Source organism: Lepidochelys kempii, chromosome 26 (assembly GCF_965140265.1).
Source record: "Lepidochelys kempii isolate rLepKem1 chromosome 26, rLepKem1.hap2, whole genome shotgun sequence".
NCBI classification, from domain to species: Eukaryota; Metazoa; Chordata; order Testudines; family Cheloniidae; genus Lepidochelys; species Lepidochelys kempii.
This window is the reverse complement of record NC_133281.1, coordinates 1,293,814-1,317,470: the sequence shown is the minus strand read 5'-3', so window position 1 is coordinate 1,317,470 and position 23,657 is coordinate 1,293,814. Positions and strand designations below refer to the sequence as shown.

General features: G+C 47.8%; 2 protein-coding genes across 20 annotated transcripts in view; one reads left to right on the top strand and one right to left on the bottom strand.

Annotated features, from left to right (window-relative positions):
* Positions 1-22,557, top strand: part of IDO1 (indoleamine 2,3-dioxygenase 1) — a 61,018-nt gene extending 38,461 nt beyond the window's left edge. For 6 of the 15 annotated variants that reach the window (XM_073325294.1, XM_073325296.1, XM_073325295.1 and 3 more), the window contains 9 exons: positions 15,178-15,273; positions 15,367-15,486; positions 16,008-16,126; positions 16,755-16,769; positions 17,703-17,802; positions 18,483-18,600; positions 19,709-19,760; positions 20,719-21,056; positions 21,694-22,557. In XM_073325294.1, coding sequence (XP_073181395.1) covers positions 15,178-15,273; positions 15,367-15,486; positions 16,008-16,126; positions 16,755-16,769; positions 17,703-17,802; positions 18,483-18,600; positions 19,709-19,760; positions 20,719-21,056; positions 21,694-22,085 — 1,350 coding nt within the window. In that variant the 3' untranslated portion in view covers positions 22,086-22,557. Of the gene's footprint in view, positions 1-3,558; positions 3,906-3,931; positions 4,519-4,893; positions 5,048-10,617; positions 10,748-15,177; positions 15,274-15,366; positions 15,487-16,007; positions 16,127-16,754; positions 16,770-17,702; positions 17,803-18,482; positions 18,601-19,708; positions 19,761-20,718; positions 21,057-21,693 lie in introns of those variants that run through there. The other 9 variants (XM_073325298.1, XM_073325299.1, XM_073325297.1 and 6 more) reach the window with 9 other exon arrangements.
* ZMAT4 (zinc finger matrin-type 4) overlaps positions 1-23,657 on the bottom strand; it is a 424,404-nt gene that overhangs the window by 1,067 nt on the left and 399,680 nt on the right. For 4 of the 5 annotated variants that reach the window (XM_073325308.1, XM_073325309.1, XM_073325311.1 and 1 more), the window contains 2 exons: positions 1,900-3,213; positions 360-439 (listed from right to left, as the gene is read on the bottom strand). The gene's annotated coding sequence lies outside the window, so the exon portion shown is untranslated. The remainder of the gene's footprint in view (positions 1-359; positions 440-1,899; positions 3,214-23,657) is intronic. The other variant, XM_073325310.1, reaches the window with a different exon arrangement.

Sequence of the window (23,657 nt, the reverse complement as noted above, 5' to 3'; positions counted from 1 at the left end):
AAATATGGAATTAGCTACATATGTTCAGTTTTTGCTTAAACTAAAGTCAGGGGAGAGGGGAGGTTTCTTCCCCCTGACACACAAACTATAAGGCCCTTATCCCAACAGGGCCAGGTGTCAAACCTTGCCTCCCCTTCCCCATGGATCTTCCCAGTGAGTACCCCTTGTGACAGGATCCCCAGGATGCAGCCTGGGACTGTGGGACCGCTGTGCCCCCTTAACTCACAAGCAAAGCATTGAGAGACAGCCCAGGCGAGAGACAAGCAGCAAGCCCCTCGAGGCGCTGTGATCGCTCAGCACAACCGCATTTGGAGCCCCGCACCCTGCTAGATCGCATGAATGCTCCCATAGCCACTTACTTATGAATCACACGGAGAAAAGGCACCACCCAAATCCCTCCAGCTCCCGGCTCTCTACCTCAGGAACGTACCATCTTGTGCTGTTCAAGACAAAGCGGTGAACCAATTAGTATGACATGTCACAAAGATAAGCAGTGCAAATTTATTATTTCCATTGATGAAGGCTGGTGTATATCCAATCATCTCAAACTTTCCAAACTCTCTCTCTAATGATACTTTGCTCAGGTTTGCATACTCTGGAATGACATCACATTCAGGAAATCATATCCATCTTGCAGAAAGATAATATTCCTATGGGTGAGGCCCCTGCTATTTTCAGAACTCTCTCACAAAGTCAAACTACAGACATACAAGTTGGCTCATATACTAGATATGTTACTATTTCTGTATCTGAAGTTAGAATATGATTGTAACACTTCAGGTACAACAATGAAAAAGCCAGACAGCGTTAATGGCCAATCAATCACCAAGAGACAAGGTCTTTTACAGTGGGCCTACAGAGGCATGTGACCATGTCACCCGATACTGGAACCCATCTTGCATTCTGTACTTAGCCTCTTGTGGAAAACAGGTAGGATTTACATTAGGAAACAAGACTCCTGGAAGGGTGGGGGGGGAGGTCTATTTCAGGGTGGGGAATGAGGTAATCCAGGTCATCAGTTCTCCCGTGACCTGACCCAAGATGAAAGTTGTTTTCAGTTCTTTCTTACCCTTCCAACCTGGTTCCAGCAAAGTCTGAACTGGGGGAAGTCTGAAGAAGATCACATGCAAGTTCCCACCCTGAATGTGGTTCTAAAAACCAGTTAGCAGACAGAGCAAGCCAACTCATTTTCTTAGAACAAGGCAATTTATTAAGCTTAATACACTTTCTTATAGGGCAGAAATAATCTGTTTTAAACACACCTTACTTTACTAATACAAACAGAAATCACATGTAAATTACAGTCCAGGTTAAATTCCTCCTAACAGGGGGCAGTGGGAGTGAAGTTGTGCGGACCCTCTTCCGCATTGAGGGAAGAGGTGAATTTCATATACATTGTCGGTTTGTACTCTGAGGGGGGAGAGCAGCACCTGGGTGCTGTGGCAAGCCCTTTAAGCTGAGCCTTCCCAGAGCAGATGTCTGGCACTCAGACAGGGCCACACCCAGCTGCACAATGTGCTTGGCTAGAAAACGCTGGGGAGCCTAGCCCAGCACCACTGGGTAAAAGACTAATCCGCCAGCCTGGGTCCCCTCACGGTGGCCTCCTGGCACCCCAGGGGACGCCCGAGGGGGGGGCCAGCCTGTCACAATCTTTGGTACTGATCTTTTGTAGTAAAGTTTTTACCGGTGTGTTTACTGTTTACGTGTTTATATGTTCTTTTAACCGTTTGCCTGAAGTAAGTATGTGGTAGTCTAAACTCTCAAGCACCATTAGACTGGGCAACATCTAGTTTAACCCCGTCTTAGATGCACTTAGATTTCAAATTAAGCAAAAAGTCAGTTTTTCTCACACACCCCCCCCGCTATGGCAGTCCTTTGGCCCCGGTTGAAGGGACAAACCTGTGTTTTGGCTCCACTGTTGGAGTCTTCGGTCTTCTTCGGAGCATCTGTCTTGCTTGCAGCAGAGGGGGGCGGGAGAAAGGCCCAGCATGTGGCCATTGTGTTGTGTTCTCCAAGCATGTGGACTGAGGGTATAAAACAGAAGTCCAGGCATGTCGTGGGGGCATTGCTGAGTAAGTCCCCAGGCAAGGTTGAGCAATTCCCCTGGGGATATTCACAACAATTATCAAGGTAGGGAAATACATGTGAGTTACAGCTGGCTCCTCAAGAGCCAGTCCCACCAAGAACAGATGGCAGCGAGCACCCTGCTGAGCCTGCGCCAGTCCTTGGGGCCTCAGTGTCACTCTAGTGTGCGTCCGGTAAGCTAACAGCGTGTTCTTTGGAGCAGCTCTGGACTGGACCATGGACAAACCATACTTACCGCCGGACAGGTTTCTACCCTTGAGGAACCTCAGTGTCCAAAGCCATCTCAGCCCTCAAACAATAGTTTGTTCCTTCCCGATGCTGTTGGGTCAATTAGTGGCATGCACCCACGTGACCCCATTTGCCAAACCAATCTTAACCAGGGCTGAACACGTCGCAGGTGCAGTCTCTATCCCAGACAGGGATTCCATAGAGAAGAAAGCCTCCGTTTCAGTTTGGCACAGCTTCCTCCTCCACACGGGGCAAGGGCACAGTCCACAAGGGCACAAACTGCCTCAGTAGCATCGCTTTCAGAGGTTGCTGCCCTCTAAATACCAAGCAAACGTGGAGTTCCATCCACACGTTCACAAGACATTACGCCGTGGGTCCGACGCTTCTCTGCCGAGGCATCCTTTGGAGCGATGGTTCTACAAGCAGCAATCCCGTCAGCATCCTTACTGAGGAAGAGATAGTGAGTTCTGCTAGTCACCCACACTGGAATATACAGTAAGGAAAGAACTGGAGTTCTTTCAGTGCTCGTCCCTGTGTAAAGTTCCCCTTCTTGGAGTGCTGGTCGCTCTGCGTATTCCTGCGTGGGTATGCGTGCCCGAGACAAGAATTCTCGCAAGCGGCGTCCGTTGGTCCATGCTTGCGCCCTGTCCAGTCCGTGCCCCCTCACGCTCTGCATTGAGTTGATCTGCCCCACCCCTGGTAAGCCCTGTCTCTATCACAAATCTTGCCAAGATCTGAAGCAGAAGGGAAGGAGGGCAGCTTGTGAAATACTGAGAGAGGCCATACATCTCAAAGAGCTCCAGTTACGGTAAGGTAGGGAAGTTACTCAAAGGGTGTCCTGCTTTGTCCAATTCAGAATAAATTCCTTTTTTAGCATCACAGCATTGCTGCTAGCAGAACCTGCATGTGTAGAGAAGTGGGCAAAAGTTAAAATACATCAGCTGATCTTTGAGAAGAGGGGGGAAAACAATTGTTGTATCAGACCTAAAAGAGATGGGCAGGGATTATTCACGAGTAGTGAAGGACTGAAATCACAAAAAATCCCCCTGCAACCACAAAGCCAGTTCTTAGATTAAAACAAACATCCAGCACGTGACATACCTTATGAAACATACTGGGGCTGCTTTAACAGCGGTTCCTAAGAGGAAAAGCTATTACCTCTACAAATGCAAAAGAAAGCACAGAAAATACTACTTTGATTTAGTTCCCGTACATAGGCGGGGCATGCAGACTCCCAACTGGAAAGGCCTGTTCAGTGAGGGTAGTAAGTTAAAGTTTAACAACCAATGACAAATCCCTTTGCTGATGTCAAAGAAGTGCAGGCACCCCCCATGCTAGAAGAAGCTGATCCGATAAGGCTGAACAACTCAGGAGGAGACATTCCAGCGCAATCTACATGGCTTCAGCTGCGCATATGGCTCACTGTATTGGTAAAGGGGCTAACAAAGAAAAAAAAAAGTGATAACCCTACTGCTCACCTTCACCTTACTGAAGAGAAAAACAAGTGGGGAGAGAACTTGGTAAAATCTGGGTCACTATAACAAGCAACAAGGTATGGAAACCGCAGCTCTTCCCCCTCACCCTCCGAACAGGTATGTTATATTCTCTGTACCTGGGGCAAAGCGCCATGGAGCTGTGGTTTTGTCCCTGGAACGGTCTGTACTTGGTTATCTGCTGAATTCTTCACAGCAAGCCAGGCAGGGACCTATGTAATCAGGTTAAAAGGAGACCCCCACCCCCCGTCTGTCTGAGGTACTGTTGTCCAGCAGTGCATGGTCATTCCTCCAATAATTGTAGGAGCAGGAGACGCTTTGAGAGATTGGGGGGGGGGGGGGAGGGCAGACACACATGTATGTGCATAATTCATAGATTCCAAGGCCAGAAGGGACCATTGTGATCATGTAGTCTGATCTCCTGTATAACATTGGCTGTAGAATGTCCCCAGAACAATTCCTTATGCCAGATCAAATCTCAAAAACCAAGAGTGGACTTTAAAACTTGCCGGTGATGGAGAATCCGTCACACCACCACTTGATAAATTGTTGCAGCGGTGAATTACCCTCACTGTTACAAATTTACACCTTTTTTCCAGGCTGCGTTTATCTCAATTCAACTTCCAGCCATTACTAGATGGAACAAAATATTTATTTGTTTGGGCCTATACATCAATCTATGGGCTCGTCAAAGTTACAACACCATCCAAAGGTATAACAGTACAAAGGTGTTTAATATTAACATTGGACAGTGATTGGGTTAACAACAAAATTTGGTGTTGGTTACTCAAAGAGGCAAACTGTATACCACTGAGACCTCAGTCTTATGGCATGTTAACTTGCTTTTTATTTACTGAGTACCATTTTATTAATTACCGGTACTTACCTTCTGTTTTCCCTTCTTAACCATCTACAAACTACCTAGACCAAGGAAACTAAGGATTGTTAGAGAAGATAATGTTTTAAATGCTTGAGTCTTATTTTTATAAGTTTCAAGGAAAACCCTCATCTTTGACAGACTTTTCCCCCCACCAAAGTAACAGCTGTTCATTGTGTTGGGCTAAAAACCACACTTCTCTTGTACAAGGTATTAGAGCTGTTGGAACTGTCCTTTGTATAAAATGTTCTTGCTGCTGATGCTGCTAAAGAAAACACTGGGAGCTTATGTTCAGCTGATTATCTTGGGAAGCAGTGACTAAACACAAAAAGGGGGAGTTGTGGTGGATAAAGTCCCCCATTCTGTAAGTATGGCCTACATCCATAGACATGGTAAGCTGAGCTCAAGCAAACACTTGGACATGTGTACATCAATTTGGCCATATTAAAAGTGATCTAGGTCTGTGCTTCTCAAGCTGATGTGGGGGACCGGCATTTCCCCCCCCCCCCCGATGTGCATGCAACCGATTGCTGCCGATTGTTTGTGGAGCGGCACCGGTCCACGGACCACCACTTTGAGTAGCGCTGGTCTAGGTCACTCAGCGATCTGCTCAGAGATTTGTTTTATTCGAGGCCATTGATGCACTTAAAATTTTTTACATCATTGCCACTCATATCTGCAAACTACATACCACCCCCTCAATTTATCATCACAAAAATAGCATGTTTTGGGGCCAAAAACCAATCTCCCACTAGAAAGAAAAAACAACACAACTCACTGGCTGATGACTTCCCATTTCAAGGCAGGTCTACAATTATACAGTAACACTTTAGGCACATAGGACAATTCTGCGGAGACTTTCAGCTTTAACCCTTCGAGGCTATTTCCACGCAACTTTCCTGGCTATAGAAATCAAATGCAGAGAGTGGGGAGAACCGTTTCCCTGAAGGGAATGGCTGGAATTGGTTCCCTCTGGATTCAGAGTAGCAGCCGTGTTAGTCTGTATCCTCAAAAAGAAAAGGAGTACTTGTGGCACCTTAGAGACTTACCAATTTATTTGAGCTTAAGCTTTCATGAGCTACAGCTCACTTCATCGGATGCATTCAGTGGAAAATACAGTGGGGAGATCTATATACACAGAGAACATGAAACAATGGGTGTTACCATACACACTGTAACAAGAGAGTGATCACTTAAGGTGAGCTGTTACCAGCAGGAGGGCGGGGGGAGGAGGGGGAAACCTTTTGTATTGATGATCAAGGTGGGCCATTTCCAGCAGTTGACAAGAATGTCTGAGGAACAGTGGCGGGGGGGGGAGGGAGGTTATTCAAGCCTAAGTTAACTGTATCCAGTTTGCAAATTAATTCCAATTCAGCAGTCTCTCGTTAGTCTGTTTTTGAAGTTTTGTTTGTTGAAGAATTGCAACTTTTAGGTCTGTAATAGAGTGACGAGAGAGATTGAAGTGTTCTCCGACTGGTTTTTAAATGTTATCATTCTTGACATCTGATTTGTGTCCATTTAGTCTTTTACGTAGAGACTGTCCAGTTTGGCCAATGTACATGGCAGAGGGGCACTGCTGGCACATGATGGCATGTATCACATTGGTAGATGCACAGGTGAACGAGCCTCTGATAGTGTGGCTGATGTGATTAGGCCCTCTGATGGTGTCCCCTGAATAGATATGTGGACACGGTTGGCAACGGGCTTTGTTGCAAGGATAGGTGCCTGGGTTAGTGGTTCTGTTGTGTGGTTGCTGGTGAGTATTTGCTTCAGGTTTGGGGGGCTGTCTGTAAGCAAGGACTGCCCTGTCTCCCAAGATCTGAGAGTGTGATGGGTTGTCCTTCAGGATAGGTTGTAGATCCTTGATGATGCATTGGAGAGGTTTTAGTTGGGGGCTGAAGGTGATGGCTAGTGGCGTTCTGTTATTTTCTTTGTTGGGCCTGTCCTGTAGTAGGTGACTTCTGGCTCTCTCAATCTGTTTCTTCACTTCAGCAGGTGGGTATTGTAGTTGTAAGAATGCTTGATAGAGATCTTGTAGGTGTTTGTCTCCGTCTGAGGGGTTGGAGCAAATGCGGTTGTATCGTAGAGCTTGGCTGTAGACGATGGATCGTGTGGTGTGGTCTGGATGAAAGGTGGAGGCATGGAGGTAGGAATAGCGGTCAGTAGGTTTCCGGTATAGGGTGGTGTTTGTGACCATCGCTTGTTAGCACCGTAGTGTCCAGGAAGTGGATCTCTTGTGTGGACTGGTCCAGGCTGAGATTGATGGTGGGATGGAAATTGTTAAAATCATGGTGGAATTCCTCAAGGGCTTCTTTTCCATGGGGCCAGATGATGAAGATATCAGTGTAGCACAAGTAGGGGCGTTAGGGGACGAGAGCTGAGGAAGCGTTGTTCTAAGTCAGCCATAAAAATGTTGGCATACTGTGGGGCCATGCGGGTACCCGTAGCAGTGCCACTGATTTGAAGGTATACACTGTCCCCAAATGTGAAATTATTCTGGGTGAGGATAAAGTTCAGCCACCAGGTTTGCCATGACATTATCGGGGATAGTGTTCTTGACGGCTTGTAGTCCATCTTTGTGTGGGAATGTTAGTGTAGAGGGCTTCTACGTCCACAGGATGGTGTTTTCAGGAAGATCACCGATGGATTGTAGTTTCCTCAGGAAGTCAGTGGTGTCTCGAAGGTAGCTGGGAGTGCTGGTAGCTTAGGGCCTGCGGAGGGAGTCTACATAGCCAGACAATCCTGCTGTCAGGGTGCCAATGCCTGAGATTATGGGGCATCTAGGATTTCCAGGTTTATGGATCTTGGGTAGCAGAATACCCCTGATTGGGGTTCCAGGGGGTGTGTCTATGCGGATTTGTTCATGTGCTTTTTCAGGGAGTTTCTTGAGCAAATGCTGTAGTTTCTTTTGGTAAAACTCAGTGGGATCAGAGGGTAATGGCTTGTAGAAAGTGGTGTTGGAGAGCTGCCAAGCAGCCACTTGTTCGTATTCCGACCTATTTATGACGACGACAGCACCTCCTTTGTCAGCCTTTTTGATTATGATGTCAGAGTTGTTTCTGAGGCTGTGGATGGCATTGTGTTCTGCACGGCTGAGGTTTTGGGGCAAGTGATGCTGCTTTTCCACAATTTCAGCCCGTGCACGTCGGCGGAAGCACTATGTAGACATCCAGTCTGTTGTTTTGACCTTCAGGAGGAGTCCACCCAGAATCCTTCTTTTTGTAGTCTTGGTAGGAAGGTCTCTGTGGGTTAGTATGTTGTTCAGAGGTGTGTTGGAAATATTCCTTGGAGTTGGAGACGTCGAAAATAGGATTCTAGGTCACCACAGAATTGCATCATGTTCGTGGGGGTGGAATGGCAGAAGGAGAGATCCCGAGATAGCCCAGCAGAAGAATCTGTCCTAAGAGTATAGTTGGATAGATTAACAATATTGCTGGGTGGGTTAAGGGAACCACTGTTGTACGTAGACAGTCTCTGCGTAAAAGACTAAATGGACATAAATCAGACGTCAAGAATTATAACATTCAAAAACCAATCGGAGAACACTTCAATCTCTCTCATCACTCGATTACAGACCTAAAAGTTGCAATTCTTCAACAAACAAAACTTCAAAAACAGACTCCAACGAGAGACTGCTGAATTGGAATTAATTTGCAAACTGGATACTGTTAACTTAGGCTTGAAAAGAGACTGGGAGTGGATGGGTCATTACACAAAGTAAAACGATTTCCCCATGTTTATCCCCCCCCCCCAAAGATGTTCTTGTCAACTGCTGGAAATGGTCCACCTTCATCATCACTACAAAAGCTGTCCCCCGCTCTCCTGCTGGTAATATCTCACCTTAAGTGATCACTCTCGTTACAGTGTGTATGGTAACACCCATTGTTTCATGTTCTCTGTGTATATAGATCTCCCCACTGTATTTTCCACTGAATGCATCCGTTGAAGTGAGCTGTAGCTCACGAAAGCTTATGCTCAAATAAATTGGTTAGTCTCTAAGGTGCCACAAGTCCTCCTTTCCCTCTGGATTGCAACGCAATATGACAGGTTTCAGAGTAACAGCCGTATTAGTCTGTATTCACAAAAAGAAAAGGAATACTTGCGAGGTAACCTATTTCCCCTTATTTTTTCCTACCCCCCCCCCAAAAAAGACGTTCTGGTTAAACCCTGGATTTGTGCTGGAAATGGCCCACCTTGATTATCACACACATTGTAAGGAGAGTGGTCACTTTAGATAAGCTATTGCCAGCAGGAGAGTGGGGTGGGGGGAGGTATTTTTTCATGCTTTGTGTGTATAAAAGATCTTCTACACTTTCCACGGCATGCATCCGATGAAGTGAGCTGTAGCTCACGAAAGCTCATGCTCAAATAAATTGGTTAGTCTCTAAGGTGCCACAAGTCCTCCTGTTCTTAACGCAATATGAAATTTCCCCTTCGCTGACGTCCTCTGTTCATTTTGCATGCAGCACTGCCACCCTGTGGCCAAAATGAGCACTGCAGTGAACTACAGACTAACAGCTGCTGCTCTGAAACCTGTCATTTTGGAAGTGTATCGGCAAAAAGAACAGGAGGACTTGTGGCACCTTAGAGACTAACCAATTTATTTGAGCATGAGCTTTCGTGGGCTACAGCCCACTTCATCGGATGCAGTCTGAGACACAAATGGTCAAGCACTTCCTGTGAAGAATCAGATAACATTTGCCCGAAGACGACATCAACACTTGGAAGCGCTGTAGCATTGTGCGTGCACACTCACTACAGCAATGCGAGGGATTCTTCTGTTGCTGCAGTTAATCCACCTCCCCAAGAGGAGGGTGCTAGGTCCACGAAGAAAAATTCTTCCGCTGACCTAGAGCTGCCTACAGCAGGGGTCAGATCAGCATAGGGCTCTCTGGGTTCGTCTACACTACCTCTTAGGGGTGTAGATTTTTCATATCCTTGAAAGTCTGCAACAGAGCTGCTTTTCAAAGCCTGATGTAAAGTGACCTGTTCGCATAGGCAGAGGTGAAAATAGCTCGGAGAGATCTGCTAATCAAGACAAATTGGGTCTGGGTCAGAATTCATATTTAAATGCCAATAGGAACAGCACCTGGAAGGTGTTTGCTCCCCTAACTGTGGGGTGGCTCAGTTATTTGGAAGTAACTCAGCTGAAGTCCCAGGGGGCTGAGGTAAAACCAGGGTCCGGATCACTTGCCCATTAACATGGCTTCTCTTACAAGGCATGTTATGGTACATCAAACATTTTCAACAGTCCTTGAACATAAACGTGCTGTGCCTGCCAGTTGCCAGCCAAATTGAACCCACATTGTCCAAAAGGAATTTGTCCAGGAATTCTGCCTTCCTAAATTCCCTCCCCAACACACACACCCCTTTCTGCCCAGTCTTTTCTTATATTGCTGCACCCTATTTAATAGTTGCCATAGCCCATCTCAGAAACGACTGCTCTTCAGAGATGGTGACTTCACAGGAAGTCTGTTAAGCTTGCAACACCCTGTGACCCTTCAGGATGAAAGGCACCAAGACAACCATTGTTGGGAAATTGTGTCTGGGTGCCATCAAGTTGTTCCATATTTATTAGCCTGGAGAGAAAAACAAACTGACTTTAACCCTGCCCTAAGGAACGAATGCCTTGTGATCAGGACCATTTGCATCGAAAGACTATTACACGCTACATTTGGTAAGGGATCGATTCAGCTCTGTTACTTCTCAAACCTCATGAGTAAAGAGAAGCATTAAGAGGAGGAAGTGATACTATTTTCAATTTGCTGGCTACACAACGGAAAACAGAAAATAAGCCATCAGGTGATTTTGATTGGGGAACAAAAAAGTCCCCCATACATTACAACCTATTTAAACTCCAAAGAGCAGGCAAGTAAATGAAAAAAGACAGGGCAGTTTCTACTCCTGATAGAGCGATAATTTCTCACTGCTCAGGGGCTGATGGGCAGGGAAATTAAGAAGCTACATCACAGGCATGGAACATGAAGACAAAAGTGAGAGTCTGCAGAACCTGGAGAAGTTTCATGTTTCAGAAGAATATGGCTTTGTTCTCCCAAACCCACTGGTAAGAGTTCTAGGATTACAGTGGCAAGTTAAAATTTTACGCAGCACATTTGCCTGGTCTGCTAAACCGATAGAGCAAAATATATTTTGCTCTATATGGCAATATAAAAATATTTGCTATTATTTATTATATAAAGTAACTGCTGCTTAGCAATTATTGCAATTTTATATGCTAATTAAGTGCTCATTACAGTATGTGTAATACACTATTGTTTAAGGAATGGTGTGTGTAAAACATATTTAATGCTATAAGTAATATGTATATTTTAGTAATTCATTTCTAACTAAATTAAACAGATATTTAAGGCTTCAGAGTGACACAGAGAGAGACTTACCTGAGAGCTTGTATGCAAAGTCACAGTGTGAAGCACTGGAAACAACTCCAATAGGGCTGTGAGCTCTTTTTGCTCAGAATATCTCCAGGTTGAATAATCAATGGGTTTTGTTGTCTGCTACTGTCCAATTTTTAAGTTCAGAAATTGTACACAGTTTGTAGCTATGGTCAGGCACGACTCTGTATCACTCCAAGAGTCCTAGACCATTGTGATATCAGAAGTAACAAATTACCACCCTTACTCTTCAGCTACTTTCACGCAGCAGTTTCATTATTTGTACGAGGGAGACCGCACGGATGGTGGATTTCTTGGTTCGGCCGCCAAATCCATGTGACAAATATCCCAAATGCACAGACCCCCTCACCGCAGCGCACAGCCCTCATTCACCACCCATGTAACACCACAACCAGCACATACAGTCACGCAAACGTCACGCTAAAGCTGAGAGTGTTTGAGAGAGTCAGCCTGAAGTGTTGGAAACAGCCTCAAGCCTGGCTGAGTGCTCTTCTTCTTTAGAATGGCGCTAGGTTCCATCATTACTGGGATTCATGGTCTGTTTCAAACATTAGCCAAAACAATGGTTGAGAACTTACAAAAAATAAAAAACCCACACCCAAAAAAACACACCTGACTTTCACATTATACCTTAAACTAGGATCTGAGAGCCTGTCCTGTCATAGGGGTATCATTTGCTATCAGCTACACACTTGCAGTTGGTTTAAGAGACTCAGTGGATGAACTGAATATTCTGTGAAACCCTTTATACATTTAGGGTAGCAGGCACCTACATCCTTTATTTTCAAAAGGCACCTTTGACTTGAATGGGGCCTAAGCATTTCATGTTTCTTGGTCCCTTCTGGCCTTACACTCTAAACTATTAGGTCATCCCACCTGACCGTCTGTATCTCACAAGCCATTATTTTTTAGCCAGATAACCCTATGTTACCCCAAACACTTTAGTCAGACCAGAGAATTTCAGTCCGCAGGAGACTAAATGGTGGACCCCAGGGAAAGGATGGGAGAGACCAAGGTACCACCACTGTCTTAGGGCCTGCAATGGCAGGGAATGGATTAGATATACCCAGATAATCGGAGGAAGCGACCCGCACACCCACACATGGCGGAGGGTTTTTTGCTTTCCAAGGTCCCTGAAAGTCTGACCTGGGAAAAAATTCCTTCCAGACCCCCACATTGGGGCGGGGATCGGTTAGACCCTGAGGTCTGAGCAAGACCCATCAGCCCCTATCTGGAAAGAATTCTTTGTACCACTTCAGACCACCCATCCCCCTTCTCCAGCTAATCTCTGATGCTTCACAAAAAAGGGGAAAGAAAAAAAAAAAGCAGCATACATCTGGCCAATTGGGGTGGGTGCGTGTTCCCTCCTGACCCCTGCAGGGAACCGGCTGAATCCTGAAACATGAGATTTGATTACCACCGTCTTAATGCAGAGCTGTAAGCATTATGAACCCATTGCTGGCAATGCAGGCAATCCCATTCTCCCCATGAGGAAAGGAGATGTATGAATCCCACTGTTCATTCAGATTCCAAGGCCAGAATGGACCAGCCTGACCGCCTGCTCACAGATGCTTTATTCCAGCTGCTGGGAGAAATTCCATGGCCTATCTTTTAACAAGATAGATACTTCAAGGTTGAATTTAAGATGAACTTATTTAATCACCCTCACAACCAGGAAATTACATCTGCTTCCAGCAATGGTGATTCCACCCCCTCCTCTGCTAAGATCTTTCATTATTTAAAGTAAAATTAACTTCCTGCCACTGATTCTTGTTATGCTTGTGTCGGAGAGGTTGAAAAGCCCCTGCTAGGACACTGGTGATCGCTGTGTATAGATACGGTACTTTATCAAAGAGAAGGTAAACTAAATCAATTGAGAGAGGACTTGAGCTCCTTAAGCCTCATTGGGACTGGAAAACCAGCTTTGCAAAGTAAAGCAGACTGATGGGACACTCTACAAATACGTTCACATGGTCATAACAGGCCAGATTCCGATTTCACTCCAGAGGAGGTCAGGAGGCGGCCCCACATCTTGCGCAACATGAGATCTGGCCTCAGAATCTAGCAGCGGACAAGGGGAGCTTGTCACATTTATTTATTGCCATGACAGTCCAGATTTAAAAATTGTGTACATTACATACAGTTCAAATGGCTTGTTTTTAATACTTATCAAGGGAACTTACATGGACTGAAATTTTTGACTTAAAACACCTGTCGTGAATACACGTTGTACCTCAGAGCATCCCTAGAGGCTTGCTGTGATTGTACAGTGAAGTTTCTACAAGATCAAGATGTCCAGCAGAGCAGAGCAGAGCAGAAACTTGGAAAGCTCATGAGCGACATAATTATCAGTAATAGATTGAAGTATCACTTCATCATGGGCTATATGAGAAACATAATTCAACTGGTTTTATTTTCCAACACAATGCCATCTCTGTTCTCTCTGCACTTCCTTTTTATTTGTGCCTGTATCATTTTCAACCCGCCGAAAAAAGGGTTTTCAACATGCCAGTGAGAAGGGAAAAAGCCACCAAACTATTTCTCCTAAATTTATATATTTGAGCACAAATAGTGCAAAAATTCTGTAGAAATAGTGCCTTGCTGTAGTATGACATCAGGCCAAATTTGGGGCTTCACAAACATACAGTGAGAGATCAATAAATAGAAAGACATGCATCTAAGCCTCAGACCTACGTGCAGAGCATGCTAAAAAGCACCATCAGGCCATGGTGGTTTTAAAATGGGAGTTTCCCCATCAATAAGTGAATAAAACCAAAATGTTTGTCTCGCATGATGCTTACGTAGCGTCTGACTGATCCCAAATTAGATGCATCTGTCAAGCATGATTGCTTCATCTGTCTGTTCTCATTACACCGGCCAAACCGAATTGCCCATGCCCAGGGAGCATGGTTGGACAAGCGAATATATTGTCTGCCACTTGATTAAATGGAATTTTGATTTGTAAAAAATAAAAAATTCTTCACAGCTGTCTGTGTTTTACTCTGACAGTTAATCATCATTAGCTGAAAGGGGGAGAGGCTGCAGAGGCCAAATATTCCAACTGTATTTCAAGGCGCACTATTATTCCCTGCTCCCCCCAACATGCCCCTTTGAATGCCCACTGCATGTTCGCTGGCCTCCAAGCTGATATGCTGGAGCTGAGGACTAGTGGCAAGGCACGAAGAGTGTGCCTACGCTGCAATTAAAAACCCCCACGGCTGGCCCATGCCAGCTGACTCAGGCTTGGCCTAAGAGGCTGTTTAATTGCAGTGTAGACTTTTAGGCTCAGGCTGGAGCCCTGGCTCTAGGATCCTGCAAGGTGGGAGGATATCAGAACTTGGGCTAAGCCCGAACATCTCTGCTGAAATTCAACAGCCCCTTACATGTATGGCTGGCCCTTGCCAGCTGTCTTGGGCTCGGGCTAATTGCAATGTAGACATACCCTCAGTCTTCAAAATAGCTGAACTTTGCTGTAGCAAAGACAGAAGCAAGAAGAACTAGCTGCCCATCCAATATTCAGGCCCTAGGCCTCATGAGTGTCTTTTCAGTTATTCTTCCGCTGGCAAGAGAATGAGCAGCACTCCCACATTTTGTGACCAGGTCTGTTCGGGCCACAGCTCCCACGGAGATGCTGGGCAGGGAGAATTGGGAACGGGGTGGGCCCAAGAGGGAAGCGATCGCTATTTCCAGCTCTCCCCTAAACTCAGGTTCTCTTGGCGAGGACATCTCCGGAGGAACGTTCTGCTCTCCAAAGGGCCGGAATTGCCAGAGGGCTCCTGGCCACAGCCAATTGCTCAGCCCCCACAACTGGGGCCAGATTTTCAGCAGCGCTCTGTGCCCAATGGGTATCCAGGATGCCGAGCTCTTTTGAAAACCTGGCCTTCAATGGCCTGCAGCTGAACTCGCACGTCTCCCGCTGGAGTGCCGGGGGAGAGTCAGTGGGAGTTCTGTGCTGATCTGGGAAGGCCTGTGAGCGGGCATGTGGGAGTCTACTTGGTTCAGACCCAGAAGGAAGCTGGGTTGCAGCAGGGAAAACATTGTCATTAAAAGGAACGCCCTAATTTGGATTTCTTTCATACAGACAGAACTGCCAGATTATTACGCTCCCTGGATGGATGTCGCAGCCAACCTGCCCCACCTGATAGAGGGACATCAGCTCCGCAGGGAAGTAGCAAAGGTTCGATATGTAACCTGCTGCGTGCAGCGCCGGTTAGCTAACTCGCACAGCCCCGGGGCTGTGCTAATGCATTAATGCCTTTTCCCCTCGTAGATGCCACTGCTCAGCACACAGTACCTGCGAGGACACAGGCAGCTGCGCCTGGCTCGCCTGGCTCTCGGCTTCATCACAATGGGATACGTGTGGCAAGGAGGCAGCAGACAGACAGTGAAGGTCAGCGCCTTTATTACCCTCTGCTATTCTACATCCTGATCGTGCAGCATCAACGATGCTAAAACTCAGTCCCTGGCTTGGCTCCCATTTCACTAGGGCGGGTCAGAGACTGAGGAGCAAGTGCTGGGGAATGTTACTAGCCCACCTACCTGTAAAGCATGCGATGCTCAATAACATGCAGCTCTCTTCCCCGTGCTGCATGAAGAGCAAGCATCAGGAAGCCCAGCTAACCACCCACCCTCTGTCCCTGAAGACGCACACAAACTGCGGAAAAAAACATGATCGCTGAGCCTGGGGACCACCCTCTTGAACTGGTTTGTCAATATAAAGACAGTTGGTGAAAAGCAGGGACTGACAGTGCCCTCGGTTCACAGTATCCCACTTGGCACTGATCTGCAAAATTGCCTTTGTTAGGAGCAGAGTTTCCATCCCAACATGGTGAATTTCCCCAGGTTCTCCTCTGTTTCGCTGCCCAGCACAGTAACCTTCTGCTGTTATTGTAACACTCTTGTTTAACCTAGATCCTTCCTAGAGTGCTTGCAGTGCCTTACTGCACGATCTCAGAGCTTCTCGACCTGCCGCCCATCCTCGTCTATGCAGACTGTGTTTTGGCAAACTGGAAGAAGAGAGACCCCTGTGGGTATGTAGAGCTCCGGGATGACCTCTGTCAGATGCCACATCGCTTTATATATAGTAGCGCCCCCACCCCCGCCCTGCACCGGTTGGATGTGTACGCCCGCAGGTCTCACTTGTTGGTCACGCCCAGATCAGGTCACCTGAATGCATATAAACGCATTACAGTGACCCCGGTCGGCGCAATCAGACAGGTGCTGTCCAGACGCTTTCACCTGCTGGTGCTACGTTAACTGATCCAGGCATCCTCCTGTCTGGTACAAGCCTCCTCATAGGACATTTCAGTTACCGACTGCTTAGACACTTCGAGCTCTGGCAGTGGCGGGGTGAGACACTGTGTGACCCCAAGTAGGGGCTGCTCTCTTCAGACTGCTGAACCCAGATATAAAGGTAATTTCCCACCCTGAGCCCCCATTTGTGACTGGGTGCTCGACACCCCACGGTCTATGCAGCCCCAGTTAGGGTTCTCTCGTTGGCTGGGTTGTGACCCCTTCCTGTCTAACCCTGACAACCCATGTCATGGCCACTCAACGGCGCTGAGTTGTTCTCACTTACGCAGTTTTAAAATCTTTCCTCCTTCTCACTGCTTTCTTTTTTCTTCCTCAATTGCTGCTCCGCCCCGGCTGTGCCTGGAGACCCCTGAATGTTGAGTAAGTAGATCTGTTTGTCTTGGCGAACGACAGGACTGTAGAGCACTGTACCAGAGTGACCCAAGGAGACGTATGCACTATTTTGAGCATGCTGGGTAACTGCAGCAGGTGGGAGGGGTGGGAGCGGCTAGCCACCCCAAGTACATGGCTAGCTTGTTGGACGGGTCCGTAGTCGGTGCAGCACCCCCACTCCACCATGGCTACATTCTGTTCTTAGCATGCAAACCCGATCAAGCTCGTGTGGGTAGGTCTCCACGAGCTGGAGTCACACCTCCAGCTGGAAGTGCAGACACACCCAGGAAGGTATGGTGAGAGCAAGGAAAGGAAAGAAGGCTTGGTCTTATGGCTACAGCAGCATCCCCAACTCAACCTGTGCAGACTAACAAAGTGCACCACCAACCCCAAACAGGTTGGGGGATCCTCACCTCTGTGTTTCAGCTTTTCCATCATAAAACTGGGATAAAACTACTTTTGGTGGGGAGAGAGGGAGGCAAGGATTGATTAGTTTATGCTCATGGAGTAACTTGTATGAAAGAGTACCAGCGTCATATAAATAGATATGGGAAAGAAACCAACCATTCAATTCTGCAGGGTAGTTTAGCGAGCACGTGCAAATGTGCACACATCACCTTACACAACTGATTTCAGAGCCATTTCTATGTGTCAGCCTCAATGTGTGTTATGGAACCTAGTTCAGATTTGCAAGTGTTTTGCTTTTCTACATGCATCTTTCATCTGAAGAGCTGGCAATCTAGCTGCACACAGAAGTCACTGCATGTTTTCCTTTGGATTCCACACGAGCTTCTGGTTAATGATATTTTTAGATTGCACAGTTCTCCTTGGATACAGTTTCTCAGCATCAGCTACAAATTGCTATTACAATGAGGTCATTTTACTGACCTAGCCCTGGGGAATGTATCTATCTTCCCTTAGGAATCTGGACATCCTGTTTTCATTCCCTGGAGGGGACAGCAACAAAGGTTTCTTCCTAGTCTCTCTTCTTGTTGAAGCAGCAGCTGCAACTGGAATCAAGGTACAGAGTCCTAATGAAACAGTCCAGTTGTGAGCGAGCAAGCCCCTGCCCTGCTAAGTGTTGCTTACAAACTCAATTTAGTTTACCTCACAGGAACATAGCATTCTGTCTAGTAGATTCTAGGGCGGTTTAAAGTGATCAAACACATCTGGGACGTGATGACCAAGTACAAGTGCAGGTTTTTCCACCATCCATCTAAACCCTTATGTTTTAGAATTCACTTTGCACCCTTCACCCAGCAGAGGCTGAGAGCCTTTTCTTCCTCATTTGCCCACAGACGGGAGTCCCCCCTCACAAACAAGAGCAAATGGGTCCCAAACCTCAGTTTGCTGTTAGCGGTGTTATTTTCCACCCTTCCCTGCTGTTGTTGACTACTGGAGTAGCCTCAGCATCCCTCTGCAGGGTTCTAGCTGCAGAGCTGTGGAGAAGGGATTTGGACACCATTCCTTTAAGAGGATGGCATTATTTATGACCCCACTGTAAGTGAACCCCTGCCAAGGAGGCACCGGGCCAAGGAGGCACCAGCTTCATTCCCCGCCAATCCCCGTGATGGCTCCTGCTGGAGAACCCTACAGTATCGCAGCTGGGAGTGACCTGGGACTCTCTGTAGTCTCTTTCCTCAGAAAGTCTGAGCCTGGTGTTCTGGATACCAAGAGTGTTTTTCCCCTGTTCCCTTTAAGGCAATCCCCATGATCATCAATGCCATATTGCACCATGACCGTTGCTCCTTAGAAACGGCACTGCAGGATGTGGCCTTGTCTATATGCAAGATGCGTGAAGCTTTCAAACTAATTCACGGTAAGTGCTTTGACTGGATAGCTGCGCTTGTGAATTCCAACCAAAAATCCCACAACAAAGTTTATATTAATGCAACAATCAATCCCCATTTTATTACTTCCAGATAGAGAGACCCCCCAACAGTTTGTAGTTAGGAGTAAAACATTCAGGCTCCCTGAGTCTGTTGCAGAGTCTCCTTTGTGGTCAGATAGGCTATTAGAACAAGTGTGGAATGGTTCCCAGGGATATATGGAGTTTGGTGCTGATTGAGGAAGCTCCTGCATCCTTCCCACATGTCCAAGACTGGGCATCTGCACAAATTATTTCAGCCAAAGACCTAATTTCCTGTCCCTAAAGACATCCCACAGACAGTGCTCTGCTGAAATGAGATGCACTTTATTCTAAGCTTGTCTCACCAAATACACGTTTTAGCACGTATGCCAGTCAGCATGCCCGTGAGAGGGATCGCAGGGACAAGTAATAGACAGCAACATTGTTACACACGGAAATGAGCAGGAGATGGAAGTTCAGAACTGGATCCACATCACTAAATTCTGTACACGAGTTACCATCCCCGGTGCTAAAGCCATAGCATGAATCCGTCTGGGAATTCTTATGCAAACCACTTTGGCTCACTAAATGAAGCGAACTGCAAGTACCACTAACTGACAGTAGCATTACTTCACTCAAGTTGCCCAAATTTTTTGTGGGCAAGGGATGTCTGCAAACCACTCCCTGTGCATGGCTGGGGCAGAGCCCTGCCTGGCAGGAGGAGAGGGCTGCTGCATGGCACCGCGGAACGACGCACCAATCTTCTGTGCCAGCAGCAGAGCCAGATCCCAGTGGGCCGCCATGGATTGTACTTTGTTCTGTGGAGAGGCCAAGCAAGCAAGGGGCTCCCCTGAATGTGATCACTCAAGTTTGTGCAGTTCAAGAGTAATGGATGTATTTCTAAAATGTCTCATCAGCCAAAACAGATTAAATACTTTAAACCAATCAGGAAGGGACACATGGAATCTCTCCAAACCAAATACTATTGGAAAAGCCAGGATTCTAAGGGTTCGTGTCACACGTTGCTTATGACTCCACTGCGCTCGTTAACCTGAATGAACGTTCCGTCTCTCCACAGAGTGTGTAAATCCAGGAGCTTTTTTCAGATCCCTTCGCATCTACCTCTCAGGGTATGTACTTTCTCTGGGTCACTCTCTCTTATTAGGAACAGAGGCGTCACTAGACTGCATCAGACCAATACCCTGCCTCCCACAGCAGCCAGCACCAGATGGTGTAAGAAACAGCAATTACAGCATAACCTGCCTACTACGGAAAAAATTCTTCCCAGACCGCTCAGTTAGGGGTTGATCCTGCCCCAAAGCAGGGGGTTTGTAATTTCCAATTAGGGATAAGGAGGGAGAATGTATCCACTTGATATAGATAAAAATTTCTTAATGATGATGGCTGTTTTTTCCATAACATTTGCTCCATCATTTTATAAATGCACACTGAGTTCTCACCTCCCAGCAGGAGCTGGTATTTACCCTTCTGCTTCTCCCTTCTGGAGGCTGCTGACACCAGCTCCGTTCCCTTCCTCCTTTGCTTGTCTAAGTCTCGCCCTCTCTGGCGAGTGGTGGCCACTTTACAAAAAACTGGACTAGTGAGCCGAAACGTAGGGGGATCAGATGTGCCGATATTAGGACCCTATTCCCCCCCCACACACACGCACTGATTTTTCACACTTGCTATCTGGTCACCCTACCGTGATACTGCATGAGAAACTTGGCCCATCACATGTTGTATAAAGAACTAAGATGTTCCCAGCCCAGTCCAACAGGCACTGCCTGGAAGCCTGCATTGCAGCGCCAAGTTCCCCTTCCTGCAGGGGGCACAGCGCTTCCATGATGGGATAACTAGAGGGTGGGGTAGGCCTGGGTGGTGCTCAGGTCACTCTGAGTTGACAGGTTTCAGAACAGCCGTGTTAGTTTGTATTCGCAAAAAGAAAAGGAGTACTTGTGGCACCTTAGAGACTAACCAATTTATTGGAGCATAAGCTTTCGTCCGCTGTAGCTCACGAAAGCTTATGCTCCAATAAATTGGTTAGTCTCTAAGGTGCCACAAGTCCTCCTTTTCTTTCCGAGTTAACAGAGCACAGATCTTGCATTGGGCGGCTTTACTGCCGAACCATTGTTTCCAGGAACAGCTGTCTGATCGGAAGTTACCTGTGCTGCAAGGCACTAGTGTCTATCACCGTGGCGAGTCAAGCCACACAGAAACCCCAACAGACAGAACATTCAGGTCATGCTGCTGGTTCTCGCTTCATGTTTTTGGAACTAGCTGGAAGGACAGTTTCCTGATGCCGGAGGGGCTGGTGTACGAGGGGGTGTGGGACAGCCCCAAGCAGTTCTCTGGTGGCAGTGCGGCACAGAGCTCTACGTTACAGTGCTTTGACGTACTGCTAGGAATCCAGCACCGTGCAGCCCAGGGTAAGTGGCAATAGAGGCTGGAAGCTGCGGTTATTCTGGGACTAGTACACAAGCCTTTCACCAAGAGATTCCGTTTCTGGGGCACCAGCCACTAGACGATTATTCAGCAGGTTAGTCCAGAAGACTCATGCCAGACCCGCATGGGCAGGAGACCGGGGTCTCCCCAGAAAGGGATTTCCCCACGGAACAGAACAAAAACAAACCTCACACGGGCCAGAGCCAGAAAACACAGTGGGGCCACCAGCCTCAGCTTAGCAACGTTATTAGAAGCCCTGCGTGCGCACACCCCACTTGCCGGCTGCCTGGCCCACGTAACTCCGAAGGGCCGAACTCTGTCTGAGCCCACTGCTGCTCTAGTTTTCAGGGGGAATCGGTACTTCAGCAATAGTGCAGTCACTTCCCGGGGTAAGAGTTTAGAGCAGGGCACTGGAGTTGGGAGAGTCAGTCACCCATTTACATTAGTTTTTGTAAATGACTCAGAGGAGCGATGTGGGTCACACCGCGTGGAGGCAGAGCAGGGCTGAGCTGGGGAACCACCACCACCGTTTTGGCCCAGCACCTTTTCTTTAGTGGGGGACAGTGCCGAGCTCTCTTTTACTGCATCACCCAAACTAATGCTCTTATCTTGCTGTTGCAGGGTTCTCGGCAGAGTACCTCGGTTGCATGAGGGATTACATGCCAGCAGCTCACAGGGCCTTCATTCAGACCCTAGCTTCTGGCCCGTCCCTCCGGCAGTTTGTCCTGGCAACAGGAGACGCAGGCCTGCATGCAGCTTTCAACAAGTGCGTGTTGGCGCTGGTGGATCTACGGAGCTATCACATACAGATCGCCACCAAGTACATCACCATCCCGGCCGGGAGGTGCCGAGCAGAGCAGCAGCAGCTCGGGGGCTGTGTCCACGAGGGCACGTCAGTGCTCTCAGAAAGGGGAACCGGTGGGACAGGGTTCATGCGCTTTCTCAAAGCTGTCAGAGACACCACCCGAAAGGCACAGCTCACTGAGCAGGATGCAACGGTGTTAACACACTGACTAGGCCATGGTTACGGCACAATCGGATGGGCCCCTTTCCTGTTGCTGTCAGCCTCGTGTTAGCCATGACCCTGAGATGGGATGGGACTGCTGGGGCATGGGGAAGGATTGGGCCTTCTCCTCTAGTGTCAAGGGGAGCAGGAAGGCAGCACCCAGCCTGATCTGTGGACCACTGCAGATGGGTGCATGGAGGGAGCATCCACTGAAGCCACGAGGACCGGCTGGTGCCCCTGAATGGCAACTGCACCCTTTGCAACATGGGTAAGGACAATCCAGACATTACAACCAATATCGAAAGCCATGGATTTGCTGTATTTATATCGATGGTGTAAAGAGCCATGCACACTCATCGCACCGGGGAGTGGCAGGAAAGTGCAGTGCTCTGTACCTCTGTCTTACATATGGCATCTTGGTCGTGGCACATTTCACTCCCCTTCCCACCTGGCAGTTATTAAAGCTCTGTTCTCAGCAACCCCAGCTTGGGGCAGACACGTTGCTTCCAGCTCTAACTTTCCCCGCACTCAGGTGATATTTGTGAATCCCCCAAAAGGAGGAAGTGCAAACAGGCTGAAAAGCCGCAAGGGGAAGAAAGTTATAACGCAAGTTGCTAAATACTTGGTCTGTATCTGGCCTCCGGTTACTCTGGCTTGTAGGGGAGCAGGTTAGTTGCAGGGGTGCACGATGCCCACAACCCCAGGGACCTGCCGCTTGCCCACCAACCTGGTGGGGTGGGGGGAGATAGGGCACTCAGATAGGACCCTAGTCCAGCATGGATCCCAAGGAGCTGCCTAGGGGCTGAGCCCTGCCAGGAAATTAAAGTGGTCCTTAGTCTTCTGGGTGCAGACCCCTCCTCTGCCTGCTTGCCCTCCCCAGGGTATGTATGCCGTCTCAGGATCAGCGCAAGGTGAACCCAGATCATTTGTGAACCACAGAGAAGCAGGGAGGGGATAGGAAAATCCATTTCCTAGCTGTGAAGCTACAGGAGGTTTAGAAACTACCGAAGAGGTGGCCAGAAGTGGCCTGGGGCAAGGAGAACTGCCTCTCAGATCCCCCATCATTCAGCCAGATCTGAGAAACCAACCCTGTCTGGAACATGAGCTGGGAGTGAGCGTGAGGAGGAGATGGAGGCAGTCGAGGCAAAGCCATACGCCAGGGTATTGCATGACAGGAGTGCCTATTCACAGGCCTGGGAAATGGACCGACATTCCCCCAGCAATACCCGACCAGCTTCTGCAAACCGTGTCTCAAAACTCGTCTGCCAGGAACCCCAAGCGGCAGCAGGTGCGATGCACCCTGTTGAGAGCCCATCAGTTGAGGATGCAGCTGCAGCTTAGAGAAATGCCTCCAGGGCAACCAAAAGCCATTGCAGCTGCAGCAAGCTGAACATCCGTCCTGGTTATGAAAAGCCACCAACAGCAGCTCTGGCCACTGCTCGGCAGAGCCTGGAGAACTTCCGGTCTGGGGCAGACATCAGCTGACCTAACCCCCACATTGCCTGTCGGGGCTGTGGAGGCCATTCTCTAACAGGGATAAAGCGCAGTGGATGCTCAGTTCCTCCCCATTGAGGCACAG